This window comes from Idiotropiscis lumnitzeri, chromosome 9, assembly GCF_059441095.1.
Source record: "Idiotropiscis lumnitzeri isolate Australia: NSW breed Sydney's pygmy pipehorse chromosome 9, RoL_Ilum_1.0, whole genome shotgun sequence".
Taxonomy (NCBI): domain Eukaryota; kingdom Metazoa; phylum Chordata; class Actinopteri; order Syngnathiformes; family Syngnathidae; genus Idiotropiscis; species Idiotropiscis lumnitzeri.
Genome location: NC_142399.1, coordinates 2,530,202 through 2,551,268, shown reverse-complemented (window position 1 = coordinate 2,551,268; position 21,067 = coordinate 2,530,202). Strand labels below are relative to the sequence as shown.

Below are 21,067 nucleotides of genomic sequence, written 5' to 3'. Positions count from 1 at the left end.
CGAACAAACGCGGATACGCTAAAGACGCAAAATTCATTGAGAGTAACAGTAGCCCGATATAGATATAAGATTATTATTACTCAACATAGATGAAGCTGCAGGCTGAATGACTCATAAGTTTAATGAAAAATACCATATCCGTGTTTATATCGTTGTCAGGATATGAAATGACGTATATCAAGACATATTGTGCTGCACCATCGGAACCGGTTCTATTCAACAGAGGTTACCATCTGTATATGATAAACACATTTTGATGGGCTTTGTTGTTCCTTTTGTTCTATTTGACAAAATGACCTATTTGCATTATACTGCAAATGTTTTTTTTTAATGAGGATATTTATTGATCCATGTTGACAAAATGTAATACCCTTCCTTAAGCGCGGGCACAATGTAAGGAACTACTGAACAAAAAATGGTCAGTCACAACTGCAAAAGGCTTAAGAAAATTGAAGGGTTACCGAGCATGTGTTGACGTTGTCATCATCTCTTTCTTCATAGTAAAAATAAACAAAAGGGATCCATAGAAACACACACAGGAGGATGATGGAGTAAAGTACTGTGTAAAGAATTAACATCACGAATTAGTCGCATTCATTCCTTGACTATTGTCTACACCAACAAATTCTCCAAAACACAAAAGCATTTCTAAGTAAATAAAAAAAAAAACAACTAATAATTACAAAAGAAATGAAAGCACCAGCGAGTATGTGACAATTAATTTTTATCAATATCAAGTTTCGTTAAAATCTAAATCTTTTTGGTTAAACTCAAGTCATGGAACGCTCCCAAGCGGTTACAAACACACTCTTTGGCAAAATCTACAACGTTTCTGCGGCAGACAAATACATATCATGTGTTATATTTGACTACTTCCTACCAACCACCACGCTATGAATGTGACAGGACGTTATTGTCAATAAATATGTGCTTATTGCTCCACTAAGGTATCCATTTGCACTCATTTACGAGATAAACTGAGTATAGGATGATGTCGACAGGCGATAAATACAAGCCAAACACAGTACGCAGTCACCGGTACATGCTTGTGGGTTAAGGCAACGGGTCAAATTAATCATAAGACCATGAATATTAACATACTTAGAGAACGGGTCATACTGCATTACCATACATCATCTGTTACTCTCCTACCAGATCTTCCACAGAGTCGGAACAAATGGCCGGGGATAAGAGTTTAACACATTTATCTCCTTTGACAGAGCAGAGGACAATATAATTAAATGCGCTCGTTTACAAGTTCCCTATGTTTTGGATGGTGCGTGGCAACAATTCAGCCGATTCCGCATATAATGTATGTCGACTTAAAAGCCCGTGCGTAATGAGGATGCACAGCAAAAAAACAGTCTAGAATGTGTAGTGGCTCACAGAAAAGGGTAAACGGCATCAGATATATCATCGCAAGCTGCAGAATCCCTCGCATAAGCCTTAATGAGAAACATTAGACCCTTGTCCTCACCTTACTGTGGCCGTCCACAAGGGTATTAGAGCCGAGACTCTTGTCCCTTGCTGACGGGTGAAATATAATACATTTTATGTGAAAATTCAAAGCCAGGGGACATTTCTGTGTGAGACGTTCCCTGACAAAGGACTCCAGAGACTGATGAAAATAACTGTCTATGCAGGCACTGCTGAGAGGTATGGCACAATGACAAGAACTTGCATCTCTGTTAAACACCAGGGAGATACCTTGTGGATAAAACTGTATGAGCGAGGGTTGGAGGGGTTTAAACAGCCCATTAGTACCTGTCTCGGGGGCCTCATCAAACTGAGAATATAGTTAAAACTGCTCATATGGTATGACAAAACCTCATGACAGTGCCTCGATACTTCGTGTTCTAGTTAGTACAAAGTTAAAGTAAAAGTTACAGTAAAATTGGTTGTATATCTGCAACAATCTGGAAATTAAATCCAGAGCAGATCTTTCACACAGGGTTTGTGTTCCCCAATCCAATTGTCATAGGACTATCAGCCTTATATTCACCAGTTGCTTTGTTTTTCTAAAACGAAGTGCCTTAATTTTGATCTAATATTAACTAGTGTTATGCATCCTTAGGCATTGACATGACGACGGATGGCTAATTCAAGGCTTCGGGCAGCCCCTAAATGCAATTTAGCCCATGAAAAAAAAAAAAAAAAAAAAAAAATATATATATATATATATATATATATATATATATATATATATATATATATATATATATATATATATATATATATATTCTAATCAAAAATGTCTGGCAAGATGTGGATGGGAAAAAAATGCTGCTGTAGTACATTTTAGCTCCTCTGCTGCAAATGGCATTAAAAAGGAGAGAGAAAGCCAATGATTTATTTAGAGGGCCCAGGGGTATTTTGCCCTATTGCTGAAGGGTCTTCTACACCACCGCTTTGAAGTAGTAAGCAGTCGAAGGAAATGTATAAATGGACGGAGCTGCGAGCTTGAATGACTAGGCCTGCTTTCAAAGTTAGGCGTTGATCAAAGATCAGAAAAAGCTATTTGAGCATGAAAACTAAGTGGCTGTTTCGATAACGTTCATTTAATCTCTTTCCAACATACATGGTATGGCATGAATCATGGATATTATTCATCGGTAATGGTTGAAATTCTGGACACACATGGACAAAATTGTTGTTATGAAAGAAAAATTATAATAAATAATCTATCAGTAATAATAATAATAGCAATACATTTAAAAAATTAAAAAAAATCAGATATTGCTTTTGAGCTGTGGTTCAACAAAATTATCCCAAAAATATAATGTAACAAAACTGAAGAAAAAAATGATACCCCTAGAAAAGACATCAAATCAATTAAACCATACGGCCCAAGATGAGTCATCTAGTTAGCATCATGGGTGCCTTCAAACTTTTAAGCAGGAAGTCGGCCTATTTACATGGAGGCATGTAGTTATTGTGCAGTTTGGTGACATGGTTTGTATCAGACTTAAGACTGGAGGAAGGGAAAGAGTTGTCTCAGAGGATTTGAAAAGAAAAACATAGACAAGCACATACACGTGAAGAGGGCTGGGAGACAACCACGGAGAACACCACTGCTGAAAATAAACCGGGAAAGAAAAATGTGCAAAACTGCATGTTGACAAGTTACAAAGAGGTCCAGAAGTCTCAATGCAACCTACAAAAATAATTTAATTGTGGTGATTGCCTCAAAAGGTTGCGCAACAAAATATTAAGTTACCGCTTCCATTATATTTGTCCAAGCCTGTTTCATGTTTTTTTTTAATTCATAATTATCCTGTTGAACCATAATTCAAAGGTAAAGCTTATTTTCTTTGGTTACTTTTCATTAAATGTTCATTTATTCTTAATTTTGTCCGATTCGAGTTATTTCTGGGATCACTGAGGGCTTTTCTTTCATCAACAGAGGGCTCCCAACTATTTTGTCCACGAGTGTGTTCTGTGAAACTATTATTAACATAGCTAGTCTGCCATTGTGCAAAACGGCAAATTATTACAATAAAAAGCATTTTCACCAGAGGAAAAGCTAACAAGAGTTAACATGTAATTATCTTGATTAAATCGGTCATTCTAAAGAAAACACTTGATAGGTGTAACACACAGCAAATTAGCAAATAGGCAACAACCTTTTTAACATACTATATAATATATTCAGTTTTCAAAGAGAAAAATAGAGATGCCACATATCATTGTGAAAATAAAGTGAATTTAAAAGGTGTGATTTGTGAGGGAGCTCAGCACCCAACACACATGGAGCTTGGTCTCCACCTACTGGTAAATAGAATACTGAAGTGTTTTAACAATCTCTTGAATAGGGCTTAAAAAAAAGATCACCTTTGAGTTTTGGTGTGCATAAAAATATAATTGCTGTCAGCTAGCAAAGTCCTTTTTATTGGATATAGGTCCCCATTGGCAGGGGACATGATCGAAGGTAGGTCACCCCTATATGACAGTGGACTGACAGAAGAATCTAAATGTAAATCTAAATAGGCTACAAAATGGGCTGGATCATTGTGATAAAATGGATCTAAATATGCAACCGGGAAAAAAAATCCTGCACAGTAACTAGATGGCTTAATATTCAGTACTTCCAAGCTGGAAGCACGCTTGCGCATCTAATTATTATTTAATATGTTTGCTCCAAAGCTAAAGTCGTGGTTGTATGGAAACTGCCACATTCAAAATGTAAATTTGGAGTGAATGTCACAGTGAATAAAATTTTCTATCTGTAGGGATGTATTCTTGTCATTGCGTATACTGTACATTTGCAAAATAAAAAAGCACAGATACTAAACACCGATACCACCTCATGAGCCTGACACATACCTTGTGGATAGGAGCCATGTGAGCCGTTTCGAGATATTTTAAAGTAAACGCGGGTGACTTCAACTTCAGTCAACTGCAAGTTATGCTCGACTAGCGTGGCCTCCGCGAGGCATCCTGTAAGCAGCAAGTTTCGAGCAAGCCTGTTGCCGCCTCACAAGGCTTGCCTCCGGCCGTGCCTGTCACATGTCTGTCACGAAAGTGCCTTCCGGCAGGTCAAGACAACTAAGCAACGGTTGTCCTTGCAGTTTCCCTGGCACCGTTTCATTTTTTAGCTTGTGATATTCTCAAGAAGCAATCTCGTGCTTAATTTCATTGATTTAATTTTGTGGTTAACATACATTTAACCTCGACCCATATCCTCAAATAAGGTCATGAGAGGTGAAAAATAATCTAAATAACAAAAAAGGCATCAGAATTGCGCTAGTCGATTTTTAATGAAGCAGAATAGAAACTGCTGGTAATATTGACTTATAAGCCAGTGCTTCTCAATTATTTTCTGTTACGCTCCCCCCTAGCGAGAAGAAAACAATACACGCCCCCCACCACTACCCACTCTCCACCGCAAATATAAATAATAGCATTTTCGTTGCAAAACAAACCTACGTCGTCGAGTTAATACTCGCTGCGCACAATGGGCAATTCTAGCGTCACTGCCAACTACTGGAGTGGAGGTGCAATTACACTTTATTGTAGTACGGCGGAAAAAAATCTTTTTTCCCAGGTTCACACGCGCTCCCCTCAGCATTGCACCATGCCCCCCAAGGGGGGCCCGCCCCACTATTTGTTGAGTAGGTCTATAAACATTATCAATCAGATTGTCTTTCTGCAGCCATGACAATATGCAGGAGAACATAATCTGAAATGATCAATGTAGTCTATATCCAATATAAGATGACATCAACAGTGTTACAAGGCACGGCGCCTTCAAACCTGAGCTAATGTCTTGTCTGAATTAACTCAAACAGATATTCAGGGTCAAATACTTCAAATTGTTAAACCACAAAATTGCATCCCTTGATGCGCGACAAATTTAACTGCTACTCCATAAACATGCTTTACAGACAGTTTGTCCAACAATTAAATTAAAAGACTGAAGGGATACATCCTTTACGACTACAGCTACTGAATTATTCATGTCCTGCGTCGGATCTAAGGAAACTTTATATTTGAGGGTGTGTTTAATCTAAACCACAAATGAAATCTCATTTGTATATCCAGAGGACAATTAATTGCAGTCCCTTAAATGTTACAATAACATGCGCTGAAAAACAGTCTTTGAAAGCTGCTTTGAAAGTTTATTGTCGTATAACCAGTGGAAGTTCATTGGATTGAGCCGTCGAAGCAAGGAGACAGCTTGTCATTTCTTAACAGACGGTGCATAACAGTGTTGCTTGGAGGCACTTTAGGCTAGCAGCTGTTGGAAAATGTGTGATAGTGTCTCTGGAATGGCTGAATTTGCTGTCATCAGAGACAGCAGACTCAAAGCCAAACACGCAGGCCAATCACGGAGACATTTCAGTGCCACTATAGTTTTATGTTAGAGAGTGATAAGCAAAACAGTCTGGATTCGGGCCCTGTTATTGTAATCATGGACAAATACTCGGACTATAAACATTGTGCGCTCGACTGGCGGCTGTGTTCTTTCACGCCATTTTTGAGCGTCATGCTGGATTGGTTATGTACAGTACATTAGAAGCAAAAAGGAAATGAAGGGAATTTATTGCAGGTTGAAACATTTTCCATCACAGAGCGTTTATTAACTTTACAGTTAATGTTTTAAGTCAGGGGTGGGCAAACTTTTTGATTGGCGGGCCACAATGGGTTCTAAAATTTGACAGAGGGGCCGGCCCAGGAAGCGATGGATGGAGTGTTTTGGTAACCTCATCTCATCGGAGAAAAAAAATACATTTAATTTTAAATGAAAGTCAACAACAACATTACAACAATATACATGTTTTTGAAAAAACACAGAAGTTAGAAAATAAAACATTTTCAAGTTTGGTGGGCCGGATTAAAATGTTTTACGGGCCGTAGTGCCAACACGTTTCAACATTAAAAGACCTTGTTTTCTATCCCGAGATATCACAAAAGCCCAAAATATTAGCATCAAGATCATGGTTCTGCTGGACAAGTTTCTTTTTCGTTTTCTCCGCTTTTGGTTAAGAAATTGTTTTTTTTTTCTGTAGTCAACCGATACTCTACTGCTGATTAGTAAAGAACAGGAAAAATATATTTTTTTTGTCTGGTAAAAGAAGAAGATCTTCTTCTTCCATCTGGTAAGTTTGTTACTTATATTGTCACAGTGAACAATATTCTGTGGGTCAATCAAACTGCTCTAAATGAGCTGCAATATGGGCACGTCATACTTTAAAAATGACTGTATGAATTAAGAAAGCTTTTCACACAAATTTACAGCAAAAAGAGTAACAGAATTTCTCTTCATAACACCACGGGGAATAACATTTCAGCTTGGAGGGGGGAAAAAAATAAATCTTTCCACTACTTTCTGCTCAATGCCATGGCCGATTTGTGAACATATCACATGAATGGTCCTCAAGTATGCTCAGCTTACAATAGATTGCTCTTGTTGATGGAATTCAGCTGCTGCTGAGTAGAGGGGCAAATCTATTCTAGTGGGCCTTGGGCCACCCCAAAACGTATACAATAAACTATTTGCTGAATCACCTTTAACAGAAAGCCTTGACATCGCAATTTTTCAAACTAACGTTTTCAAATAAACAATGTGCAACTTGATTGGTTTCAGCATGTTTAATTTGTTAAGCCGCCAAAATTCAAACAGGCCATCGCATCCTATTTATTTTTGTATATGTGGCCCTCACAGGAAATAGTTTGGACACCCCTAATAGTCTATTTGGTCAAATTAATTTTTTGCGATAAAAGTGCCATTTCCTGTTCTATGGTTATCATTCCACGTTTCCTCTTTGCCATCAATTGTAACTCATTTATGAAATGTGGTCAGTTTTGATCGCTTTATTTTGAAAAACTGGTTCCTTGGCTTGGAAATTGTGCTTGATGAGGTGATGATGTGACAACGCAAACAACTGGAGGAGTATTAGGAGGTCAACATTGTGAGGAGAAAAAAGAAAAACTAGGTAGGCCTAGAGTGAAACTACCGGAAGATAAAACTTGTGTAAATGAATGACAGACGGCAGCTGTTACGATCAGCATAAAGGAAATTCAGTCTTAAGTCACAAGTGGAAAAGAAATACAGAAATCCACTCTTAATTATGAAAATTCAGGACATACGGCTCCACATTTCATGTAATCTACTAAAGTGGAAGGAGAAGGGGAAGTACTCACCATAATATCCGTACAGGACAGTATCTTGTATCTGAGCTCTTGTCTCATTGTTTACGGCCCATTCCTAGATGTGGAAAAAACAGTAGAAAATCAAACATAATAAACACAACTGATTTAAAAAAAAAATGCATAATTATATAAGGAAAACCGGTTTCAACTGAAGATATATGTAAATGTTTGTTGTGCACCTCACTACTGTTGTTCTGATTCACCATGATCTAGTTGGGCAATGCACAAATAATATGATGATGATCAGAACCTTCGAATCAATTTCAAGGGTTAACCAGTGCAAAACCCCGGTTGCTACCCGTCCAAGGGTAGCGATGTGTCAAGCCGCCACGGCCGCCCACGATGCATCGTGGTCAGCCACCATGTGTCAACGGGACGCTGAACTGAGTGGAGGTGGGCGGTGAGGAAATGAGCCCAAAATGTCCTTGCCACGGCAGCCGCGCACTGGCCCAAGGAGAGAGGGTTGTCTGTTGCCAGCGATTCTGAAAGTGTGCGTATTGTTCCGAAAGACCCAGACAGCTCGCACTTAGTAGGTATGTCTGCAACCACCACTGAATGGTCACTCGATGAGCATCCGATCAAGTGAGCCACCATTAAACATGCGACGTGTGAACAGGTGTCCTTCGTCGCTAAAGAGAAACACAGTTGAAAAGAGTTTTGTCACAGGTGACCTGCTCCAAGTTGCACCATTCAGAACCTCCAAAAATTGCATTTTCTGAATGAAAGATATGTCACCTTAATGTTTGTTTTTGGCATTTCAATAATGTTCACACAGGCGGAAAAGATGTATTTTCCCCATCTCCTGTCATTTTCCCTATACCTCCTCTTCATGGCTACGAAAAGAAATGCCATTTGCACCTTTCAACCTTCTTTTTTTTAAACCCCCAATGAGCCATTTCAATTTGTCTTGAGTTTGAGTAATCACAACATATCTGTTAAATGATTCAAATTTGCATATAGTCCATCCAAAATGCACGAAATGATTCAGCTCAACGTGGGCGGCACGCCCTGTCAGCAGATGAGCGTCCGCATCTGTTTACGTGAGCAATCACATTTGCTTGCGCTTGTTTCTTTCACAAGCAAACCTTTATTAAATCACGGCCATTGTTAGTAAGAGCGACGAGAGATCGAAACTACATCACAATTTGATCAATCAATTCCCTGACAGTAACCGATGATTAATCCATTATTACAGATAAACACTGACGATAAAAGCTGGCAGGGCGAGTAAGGACAGCATAAACTGTACCTGTCAAAAAAATGCAATTCCAACCTAATTCTTAACTCTTTGAGTGCCGTCCACGTCAATTACCAACAGCTATGTTTTTTTTTTTTATGGGACTGGGCAGAGAAAATTCTTGGATCACTGAGATTTGATCATTTAGCTGAGAAAAAATAAATATGGAAATCGATAACTATGGGCGGCAGTTAACAGCATTGGATCTCTCTTGGATGAGCTCAATGTGCGTCACACCAAAGTGTAAGCGCCTAACACACGGCGGACCCTTGGAAATGGGACCATTACGAGCAGCTTGTGATTGATCAAGGTGTTTCTCATGCTAACTCTGTCACAAAAGAGAGGAAAGATGGTGGCGATCATTTCCATTTAAGCATAAGTGATGATGTAACGTACGCATACACGCAAATGCATTGCATTTTAATTTAATCACAAACGAAAGCTTCGTGCCTGATGTGCAGCCAATGCAAATGCAGTCGTTCCTCCCAACCCACACAAAACAACAAACACGCTGTCTTCAAACACATGCACGTGTAACAAAATTCATGAGCCAAGAAATGTATCAAGCATTAAGACGAGACAAACAATCCATATTGCTTAGTTCTGAGCGAAAATTACAAACGAGTTAAAAGGTGCCTAAGGAAACCCAATTTCTTTGATAGAATTTAGCGAGGCTATTAACAGAGCGGATAACAGATACAAACCTTATAGGTGCCATTTGGGTACTTCATGAAGGAGACAAGGAATATATCCACGGGAAGAAGCGCAGAAGTTATCAGCGCAATAGCCAGTGCGCATATTGCAGTAATGGTTGAAACGACTTCACTCTCCTGGCGACTTTGAAATTTGCGGATGTAGACCCAGCAGAAAGCAAGGATGACCTTCAAACAAAACGTCAAATACACATTAATACATACAGCATTCAACACACGTGACTTGTCACATTTAAAAACGCACACTCATTAAACATTACATTAACATATTTTTCAGTTCTTGCACATTCTGTGAGACTGGAACCCGTGCTCCATGCACAAAGGGCGGCAATGTCTACCACTTCACAACCAATGCCACATTCTGCAGAAAATAAATATTGGATCATCGGTTCAAAATGTTTTAAGTGAACCTATTTAGGTTTTTTTTTATGGGAATTAATTCAATTGTAATATGATGCTCTCTTGAGCGACATTGTGAAAACAGGCCTGAGAGCATGTTGTAAGTGTAATCAGCGATTTTGAGCAAGCTTTGTCATTTGCTTCAACATAAGAAGTGCCCTACTGAGGGGTGAACCTGACAGAAAGCTGCGTTCAAAAAGCATCATGTTGTTTCTGTCGATCTACTGGCTAGCATTTAGCAATACATAGCGGATCCTGGGAATAGCCTCTATCACCTTATCCAATTACAAAACAGGATATTCAGTAAAGCGCTGTGGAAAAGGCTAAGGCCACCACAAGCTGCGATGTTTGAGGGCTGTAAGTCAAAAGCTCAATTCTGATTTAGTGCCTTTCTCCACTTCTGAAACGTCTACCTAGATGTGCAGTGAACCTTCGCTAAATTGCAGATTACCTACAGCGTCACTGCTATGTTGTGAATATTTGGCCAATCCTCTTAAGCGTTTTTACATTACGGTACGCTGTACAGGCAAGTCCAAATTTAGCTTTGCATGCCTTCACGCAGAGTTAGGCAGCAGTACTCACTGAAAGACGTGCAGCGTAATAGAAGAAAAGGGATTTTCTTTCTTTTTTGAAAAACAATATTTACAAAAGAAAATGAGCAAAATAACATTGCTGATGTTGTTGACAAAAACTCAGCCAAGAATAGCACAGAACTTCAGATCTTTTGTTGGTACAATTACAGCATAAAATCTTCACAAAAGTGAAAGAATATATGCCTGTGGGTAATTGTGTGGCTGCTCCATGTGTTACATTAGTGGCTATTTGAACGTGTATAATTAACATAACATTGACGCTAATTTGAGTTAGCCCATCCATGGCGTTTATAAGTTAGCATTAAACTTTTGGTTCAAATTGTATGGTTTTGTTTAAAAGTTTGGTGTGAAATAAGTCACTCACCAATCCAATAATGGCCAAAAGAAAGCACAGTAAAATTTGAAAACACTCCTGCTAGAAAAGAGAAGGTGGAATGGAACAATTCTCAAACGACAAGGTCAAATTCAAGGCACAAGTGCAGTAGGAAGCGAGGACACTTCAAACGCTATTCCCTTCAGATAAAAGGCTGCCACTCAAAGGCAGGATCAATTAAAAGACAAGCAGCCTTAAGCCCTTGTGCTTGTTTTTTCCAGGTGATGATGCCAGCTTTGCATCCAAATCAGATCAATCTGTGGTGTGGTGTTGAAATAGAGGGCAGTTCGTTGTGTTGTAAGGAAGTGGAGCAACTTTTATGGCAGACAGACTGCTTCTGGCTAAGCCAATAGCCACGGCTAATTATCCACTAAGCCTGCTGAGCTACTTTAAAGGCATTCGTTTTAGCACTACTGTACTCACTTCAGGGACAGTGTAAAAAGCTTAACATAAGTGTAAAAAATAAATAAATTAATTAATTAATCAACATCATTGTGTCCTAAATCTGCCATCAATTGTCACCAAAATGGATTTGCACATACCTACTCATGCCCACTTCAAGCTCTCAAAATATCAGAACAATTGCGCCGATATTTTGAATTTTAAATACTTTAATTATCATTAAATGACATTAAGATTCTGTTTTGCAAACACCAGGTGCTAATCAAAATTGCTTTGTTGAATTAATTTTATAACATGAAAGCAAAAACAGTCATGTTTACATTAAAATGCAAAATTGGAATGAAAAGAATAAATATGATATAGATTTACTCATTCAACAGGAAATATTTAAATAAGCCATTCAGGAATACTTACATTACAAATTTTACACCCTACACAACTTTATAGTCAATATTGCACAAATCACAATATCTGTCATAAAAATTGCATTCATTCAGTCCTTGATTGAAGTGGGCATAAGCAGAGATGTCCAAATACATCTTGGTTGTAACTGATTGCAGATTTCCAACATTAAGTGACGTTAGTCGAGTAAAAGGCTTAACATCCATAAAACCCAAAATATAGAGGAGATAGTTTTATTTTCAGAGCAGGGAGTGGGTATGAGTAGAAATGTGCACATAAATTTGGGTGACGATTGGTTAAGGTTTTCGCCATGCCGACGGGGAGGAAAAGACTCAATGGACATACAATCCATAATATCTGGGCCGTTGTTCTAATATTTACAGAGATTCAAGTTGTCATGAGTAGGGATGTGCATGTATGTTAATAAATTCAATAAGCATACAAACTGTGATCAAACCACAATTCTAAATTTCCTTCTGCACATTGTATTTTTTTAAATGCGTGATGTGCAAAATTCAGGTTATGATGTATAAACAAATGTATGAACGCGAATATAAAGGTACATTTAGTAGATTATTTTATGTAAAATAATGACCGTTACGTGGGTAACGATGACAAACGTTGACTTAATGAAATCCAAGCGACAGTAGTCCTGTCACAAAACGGTAGCCATGTTGACTCGGAAACACATGAAGCAAGTTAAGCGGTTCGCGAAATTATGTCAGGGAATATTACTTTCACTCTGAGAAATTGTGGTGATATGAGACAAGTTCACAAGCGCTTACCAAAAGTATAAAGGTGAAAATGGACCAACCGAGAGCCGACTCGGAGAGAAAAGATTGAGCGGCCATCTTCACTTCCTCCAATAACAAAACCACGTGGTCTGAGTGACGTAACCACGCAGAGGTCTACGTCAGAGCACGACACTTCAGGACGTTATTCGACGTAACTCGTGACACACGAACGTAATACTGTAATACTTTTACGGCTATAAATGGAAACACTACGATAAAAACGTTAATTCACCGATTGTTATAAACATGTGTAGGATAGGATGCTCTGATGATAATTATTCCAAATTGTGGGTTACACCATAGTGCATGTAGAAGCTTGATTGAAAGAGACTTTCACTTTTACTGTTTAGAATGTAATTTTTTACTAACCATCTCAGTGTGATAAACAAAGGAAAAGACACCAATGCAGTCCAGTGATCAAAGAAAAAAATATCCAAAAAGTTGAAATGTGAACTAGGATAATCTCCTTGGGAAATAAATTGTACGTGCAGCACTGTAGCAATTCCAGTGAAGTCTTCCTACTGTCTTTGTGCCACAAATTCTCATCAATATCATAATTATCTGCTACTTGCTACGAGCTATTTTAGAAAACTGGTTGATCTAATGCTTCACACATTTCCCTGTTAGAAAAGTCAAGATACACCTGGGGCAAAAAAGTCTAATTGGAAATAATAGAATAGAAATCTGCCTGCCAATTTCTTCAACCATTTGGCATGTAAAGATGAACATGATGAACTAATGCCAAAAATTGCAGGTACGAGACGATTCGACAAAGACTCATACATTCAAGATACATTCTGATCCGAGGAATGTACCAAAGCAACTAAGAAAAACGGTAACAAAAAGAAATCCATCCAATTTTTGCTCATGGCCCATCATTTATGCAGCTAGAAAATGTATTATTCGTAGTTCCATCTTCATATTTAACAATTTCTTAGCAAAGACTTCTAGTGCAACAACCTAAAGCTAAACACATATTTCGTGTCTGCTATCAGTGGTCAGAAAGCAAATTTACATATTTCCCCTTCAGACAGGACCTTGATTGTAATCTGAACGTACGTGCCAGCTTCAAATTTCACATGCAAGAGTCCAAGCCAGCGGAAATATTACACACCAATACAAATGCTTTGTCATTGCGCTGTTATCCCTTTCATCGTTGCTGCTTCTGCACGTTCAGATTAAAATAAATAATTATGGTATTTGTATTCTTGCTGGGGAGTCAAGTTAAGCCCAAATGGAAACAAGTCTTACATTACACTTGCAAACATACTCCCATATCAGGTAACACGGTTGGCACTTTATTAACTTGTTTGTACGGCACCACCTACTCTGTCTCACAGGGGAAGTATAATTTCCTTTGCATGTGTTTTTTTTTTTTTTGCCTCATTCAGTTGCACTCGATAAATTGCGTTTAATGTGTGACTAAATACGCAATGCGGACAAAGGCTGGAGTGTGCCCAGTCTAATGACGGACACCATAGACGTCTACAAAAGAAATACTGGCAGCAGAGCAAAAACGACTAAATTACTCTTTAGATCAGGGGTGTCAAACTCATTTTAGCTCACGGGGCCATGCGGAGGAAAATTTATTACCAAATGGGCGGGACCAGTTAAATCATCATCTATAACATAAGACAATTGCCGTCAATATTATGCAGATTATCGCTATTTGCATGCTGTCTTGGTTTTACCAGTAGTTGAATGTGTCATATCCAAGACATTTATGGCATTTGCCGAATTTTGGAGAGGCTGTTTATTCAGTTGGGCCATACTTATTTTTATACTTTACCAAATCTTCTCGTGGGCCACATTAAACCAGGTTGCAGACTTGATTCAGCCCGCGGGCCGTTTGTTTGATACCCTTGCTATAGATAGATAGATAGATAATCATTGGTTGCGATTGTTTCAACACCTGCTTAGAACCTTTTTTTCCCCCAACAGTTTCTCACAGCTATTCTCGAAGTGTTTGCCGCTGATATACTTTCACTTCAATTATATGGTCATGTTGCACGAGGACTCCATTGTACTGAAGCTGCCGGGCAAATCAATGCGTAATTGTATCTTTTTGTCTTCGATGTCGTCACGTGTATGTCTCGTCTCATCCCAGCGAATGCGCGTCAATGGTTGTGTGTGCACAGAGATTAGTAACGCATTATGAAGACAGGTGCCTCACAACAAAAGTGCTTTGGATGGTTAAGGGTCTGAATGGAGTGTTTGTATTGAAGGTAAATACTGTATTGTCTGTGTGTTTTGGCTTTTTCAAAAGCACACAATGTCTGCTAGAGAAATGAGGGCAATATATAGAGTACACGTAATATATAGACGCCCACAATCACATTTATGGACTCTTGGGAGAGCAGCCTCAGGCTAAAGGGGGGATTCAAAATTAATTCTCCACTATATGGCATTCTGTTGAACTATTGTGAGTGTGTAAAACGAGGACTTTTCTTTAGTGATTCATATATTCTGTATGTGTTATGGTTTCTGATTAATTGTGAGAACATGCGCGGACTCATTTGCGTTGTAAAGCAATGTGAAATGTTAATTGTTGGTATCCTGCAGCGTTTCAAGACAAATATAATTGTGTGCATTTTAGAAGAATATTGAGTTTATGCATATTAATATGATGAGAAGTAATGTTCAAATTCAAAGAAAAGTTCCGTCAAGAGAATATCAAACATGACCATCTGTTAATTTCCGTATTTTTGATTTTAGCATAAAATTTTCACATTGGACACTGAACTGTTGTAAGCCCAAAAAAAACAAAAAAGCAACAACAACAAAAACAGTAACGCCCTTCTACTCTTACAAAATAGTAACTTTCCACTTTCACTTATTATAAAAAAGTGATCTCTTCTGCTTTTTCAAAGACAAAAGGTCCTTTTCACCTGGGTGACAAACTTCACATTGTTTAATGCCAATCATGTCGCTGTGAGAGGTGGAAATTCTCTCCAAATTAATGAACACCTTCAAACCGGAAAAAGTCAGTCAGCACTAGATAAATTGCTAGCAGGGGAAAAACCCTTTTTTTCCTTTGCGAAAAATGTCAATTAAATGTTACGAACCATGCAACTACTTTGAACTTTATTCAGAACATTTTTACGCTCTGTTTAATTTAATTAGACATTTTTGCGGTAAACCTTTTCAACGCAAGTTTCTCAATACTTACATGTGGTAAACCGGGAGGCAACATTAAAATCAACTGTCCAAACATTGATGTATCCTGAACACCTGTGTGTGACGTCTGAGATGTTGGTCTGGAAAAAGGAGACAGCGATAGCACCATCTAAAAGCCTTAAGTGCAATGTCAACATATCTTACACATCCATCCATCCATCCCTTCTTTGCACCAGTCATCCTCACTTGGGTCACATGCTGTAGCCTGTCCCAGCTGACTTTGAGTAAGTAGCCACCCACATGCAGAGCAATACCTGAAACACATTAAAGTGTATACCTATATAATAGGGCTGTCAAAATTCAAGCGTTAACTCAAGAATAATTTATGAAAAAAAAATAACATCATTAAATATTTTAACTCAGTTAACTCAGTACTCAGTAACTCAGAATTGCTTCAAAGAAAAAAATCCTGTAAAGTTGACTCCATTTAGATCATATTCAAGGACCAAAGAAAGCAATTATAACCATTTTGATTTAAATTACACATCATATTTGGTCATTTTACATTAATTACAAGATAAGTTTCAAGTAAATACCTGTTAAAAGCTTCACAAAAAAAAAGTAGTAGAAAATTAATTAGGGAATTTTTGGCGATTAATTAGTTAAAGAAATGTAATCACTTGACAGCACTAATATATATATATATATATATATAAATTTCTTTCAATAACATAATTAAAAACGAACTACTTAATAACTAACTAGATGAATAATACCTAATACTTTAATATACATCTCAATGTCTCATTTTGCCGCCCTTATCAAACCTTACAGCTGTTCTTTTTTAATGACTTCATTGACAACCGGTGCGCTGGTGCACTTGGCTGACTCGTGAGTTTGTTGTTCGTGTTGTGTGTTTGTTTTTGCTGTAGGTCTCCTGCGTGGAATGACAGAGTGGAGTGGGAGGGCCACTTGGTTGGAACTAATAAGGAGCTCTATCAGCAGGCGATCCCACTGTGACTTATTTCCAAGTCCTCAAACCCGCAGTCGGGCTGATCGTTATCTCACATGGATTATGCGCTGCTTGCTGCCTTTTCTTCCTTACTGCCTTAGAGGAAACTTTCCCCGCAACTGTAAGTACTTAACACTTAAAAATTAACGTTAACAAATTTGAATGTAAGCCCACATTTGCGCGTTAAACCACAACACCTTGCCTCATCTGAGCAGCTCTTTTCTTTTTTTTTTTTCTTCCCCACATTTTTAAGCGGACCGGCTGCGCTAAAATGTTCATTTGGTCATTTTTTTTAAATGTGTGAGCCAGATGGCAATACCTGTTTGCCGCTAAATGGGATTTATATCGGATAACCTGAGGAGAGGAACCGCTATGTTGCTCCAAAAATTAAGTCAAACAGCCAATCACCGAACGCCCCCAGAAACACTTTTTTTGAGAGGAGGGAGGGAATATCAAATTGAGAGCTGTCATTGAGTTATAGACAGCCAATATGGCAGAATAGAACTCACTAACTGAATGTTTAAACTCACGGTTAGTGCCAAAGTATTTGATTGGTGCTTGGTGTATTTCATGTAAACAGGATCCATAAGTGCAGGGCTCTGCTTAAAGTGAGAGCTGAGTGTGTTGAGAATAACATCATGCCTTCACACAAACAAGGAACGCGATACCTCTGTAGTGCTACTTGTCCCATGCTTGACTTCAAGTTGTCACTTCATCCCTGAGCGCCATCATGCCAATGGGCCAAAAGTTCCATGCTGTCAGGCTGCAGTGAAATGTGGGTGTCGAAAGTGTTCTCTTCGGGTCAAATTCAATCCAACTGTGCTCTTTCAAAGCTGAAAACAAGGTGGATTTTATATATATATATATATATATATATATATATATATATATTTAATATACTCCTTAGAATCGCTCATGCTAAAGTTCCACTCACGCTGTATATTTGTGTTGCATACCTCACTGTGAAGCTGTTCCCACACGTGCAGGCATGGAAAATGTCAGCGTGAAAGGGGCGCGCAAAGTGTCCTGCTCCTCTTGAGCTCGGGCTGGTGAGGTTGAGGCTTTGCCGAAGGGCATCTCGATTCTTGACAGTAGTCTGGAAACACACTAACATCTCTCCAATTGCTACAGTTGGCATTTTTATTTTGAATTGTGACCATCCTATTCCAAGGTCTACAAGCATTTTCTGAGAGTAAAAAAAAAAAAAAAGCGAAGTCAGAATGTCTCTCGCCTCATGGATGGTTAGGAACACCACCACGTATGTCCATCCATCCAATTTCTATCCTGCCAATCTTGTTCAGCGTTAGGGGTGAGCCAGAACGTATCCTAAAGGGCGAGAGGCGATGCAAACCGACGATTGGTCACCACTCAGTCACAGGACACAAATGAACAATGAACATTTGTAAACACAACAAGGATGAGAGTCAAACCCAGAACCTCTTTTGCAAACCGCGTGTGCCCGTGTGCTGCCCCACATAAAAGTTGTTCAATGAACCAATCAAATTGAGAAAGAGAAAGCGAGAGACAAACTACTGGTTCCCCCAAACTTGTTTAATGCCTTGCTGATTACTTGCATCGCAATTTCATTACCTTCCTTTTCCGTTACCACCACATCAGGATAGGAAGGACTTTTCTTCCATTTTTAACAAAGTAACAAAACTCGTGAGGGAAAATGTATGAGAATTAAAACAGATACGTGAAAATTCTACTGAATTACAATAACAGTCTTTTTCCTTTTTTCTATGACAAGACCGCTTAAAAATAAGTGTTGTGTTCTCTTATGGAGGATGCAACAGGACATGACCCACTATTGAGCCTTGTGGAACACCATTGGTTCATGAAAGGAACGCAGATTGGGCGTTGCATATTGTTGTTTGGAGAGATATTTTTGAAACCCGTGAAGTGATCAGCAGTCCAATCTGACGTTTTCAATCTTTACAGCAGCGCCAAAAATGTTGCTGTGATTTATGAATAAGGAAGTACAGTAGTCCCCTTGGTCAAAACGACGTCTAATATTATTTTTGACAGATGCGATTGCAGTAGTGGTGCTATGTTTGAATTGGAAATTGGAAAGATTTGAGCTCATTAATTGCAGCTTGTCTTTTGTCTTCCGCTCAGCGGTATCCTAATGATGTCGTGCAACACGGTTCTGCACATGCTCACAAGTTGAGGTTCCTCGGTTCGCTCCTTTCAAGTGCGCCTCTTTCATCACAACACGGTTGACAGCGTACGGATCAAAACATTTGTGATTTAATGTTGCGCATACCGCCAAATTGAATGCTTTCATAGTATGAATAAAACAAGAATCAATCATCAAGGAGTGGCATACTTTTAATTTATAATACAATTCGAGTACAGAGAATAGAAACGATCGTTGAGGAATACACAATGCTCGGCTGTACATTAGCACAATTATGCATCTAAATTGTGGTTATGACATAAGACCTGCACTGCGAACAGCATTTGAACATGCGATCCAACGAATACGATTTGTTTTCCTTCAAGGACAGATGAACGACACAATCAGAAAGTTCTATTGAAATGACGTCATGGCTTACTCTTCAAGGGAGAGAATGTTTTTGAAGGATAATTGACAAAGCGCAGTAAAAGCATTTGGACGCTTTAGGAAATACTCAACGATAACAACATATATAGAAAATGGTTTCAAAGTCAACCTGCGTGGGTTTAAAGTGAAATTCTGTGTTTTGTCTCTTTTAAGGTCTTCAAGGAAAGGGCTCAATCGGGTCAGAGCCATGACCTGCCTGCAACGATGGACGGCTTTTCTCTGGACTGGACTCTTAACGCCTTGCGTTTTCGGAATGGCAGTTAATGAACGGACAGGTGAGTACGTTGCTGGTCACTTTTTGCACTCCTCTTTCACAAGTCATCATTTTATAAATTTGTAAAAATATTATTTCGATTTTAGCTATCCCACAAGTTTTACTTGAAATCTGTTTGTTCTTTTTTTTTATTTTTGCAATTCCGTCTTTGTTTAGCACAGCTGGTTCTTGTTCGTTTTACTTCCAGATGTTGTTTAGTTTCCGACCATTTGGTTCCACTCACCTGTTTTCCGTTCATGATTAGGACGGTCCTCCTTATTTATATCTGTGTTGCCCCCCTGCCTTCTCCTTGTGTTTGTACGATACTGTATGGATTTGTGTTTTCTCGGTTTGCTGCACACTTGTGTTTTCAGGCGGAAGAAATAATTGAATCACGTTCCAAATGATTCTGAAATTATAATTTTGTTTCAATAATTCATGATCAAAAAAAAAAACTCCCCATACAAATGTTAATGATTTGCATTTAATGATGCCAATAATAAAAACAATTCTCATACTGAAGGGGAATGACTTGATCTCCACTTTTGCATCTCTGGAATTTGGACAATCCATTAAGTGAAGTGGTGTATCATGACAAAAAAAGCGATTTGATATGCAAAGACTTGAAAAATTTGATGCGAACGAATGATACGATTGACACATGGCATAATCATCTGTTCGTGTCACTCCTCTTCCAGCGCACTGAAAACATGAAATGAGTCGAGTTGATTTGTGTGATTAGATGATGACAGAGCCTAATTCAAATATTCGGCGCGATCAGGACTTAATTATCGACATTATGATTTTTCTGCCATCCACTTTAATTCACACATCAATGCTGCCAACTTGGCAATGTTTTCACTACATCTTACAAGTTTAACAGCTCTCTGGTGACTGTTTAAAAAAAAAAATAAAAAATAAAAGCGACTAGCGTCCTTATCTGCTGTTTTGTGAAACTTGGTGACTTCATCAGAACAGCTCCGTGTCCATGTATCACCCCTCTGTATCCAGATTGCAAGTGAATCAAGTTTGTGCAAAATCGCCACTGCCTTAATAACACACATAATAAATAACACGGAAATTCCACGTTAAATTCAAAACATCCAAACATGTTGAAAGACCTGCTCGTTTCATTGTCTTTCTCCAGATTACTCCTGCCCCCTATTGAATGTAGAGGAACTCAGGTTTTCTGACAGCTTAGATGAAACTCTGGAAATCACCGGTAAGCGCGCAATGAGAAAATCTGCAATGTATGGAACACAACACGACACGACATGCCCTGCTCCACATTCCACTTTTGCAGGATTTGATCTCACCCAAAAGTTTCTTCTCCGAAAGGGGACAGTCTCAGAAGACCTGCCTTCATTTCGCCTGGGAAGCAGCCCACTTATCAAGCCAACTATGTGAGTTGCAAATACAGCGGATGTGTGTGTGTGTGTGTGCGTGTGTGTGTGCTCCACCTGCATTTGTGTTTTTTCTTGCAGTCTTTTGTAGATGTTTGAGAACAGATGGCCTGTCTGGCTACCAGAGGCCAGTGAATAAATCCTACCACT

At 38.7% G+C, this 21,067-nt stretch overlaps 2 protein-coding genes across 2 annotated transcripts in view; one reads left to right on the top strand and one right to left on the bottom strand.

Annotated features, from left to right (window-relative positions):
- lmbrd1 (LMBR1 domain containing 1) overlaps nt 1-12,699 on the bottom strand; it is a 32,035-nt gene extending 19,336 nt beyond the window's left edge. The window contains exons 1-4 of the mRNA XM_088305476.1: nt 12,558-12,699; nt 9,595-9,771; nt 7,645-7,708; nt 462-559 (exon numbers count right to left, since the gene is read on the bottom strand). Of these exons, the coding sequence (XP_088161602.1) occupies nt 462-559; nt 7,645-7,708; nt 9,595-9,771; nt 12,558-12,623 (405 nt within the window). The 5' untranslated portion in view covers nt 12,624-12,699. The remainder of the gene's footprint in view (nt 1-461; nt 560-7,644; nt 7,709-9,594; nt 9,772-12,557) is intronic.
- A 3,848-nt stretch (nt 12,700-16,547) lies between these two features.
- Nucleotides 16,548-21,067, top strand: part of col19a1 (collagen, type XIX, alpha 1) — an 87,290-nt gene continuing 82,770 nt past the window's right edge. The window contains exons 1-4 of the mRNA XM_088305196.1: nt 16,548-16,816; nt 19,415-19,536; nt 20,662-20,736; nt 20,818-20,917. Coding sequence (XP_088161322.1) covers nt 19,449-19,536; nt 20,662-20,736; nt 20,818-20,917 — 263 coding nt within the window. The 5' untranslated portion in view covers nt 16,548-16,816; nt 19,415-19,448. The remainder of the gene's footprint in view (nt 16,817-19,414; nt 19,537-20,661; nt 20,737-20,817; nt 20,918-21,067) is intronic.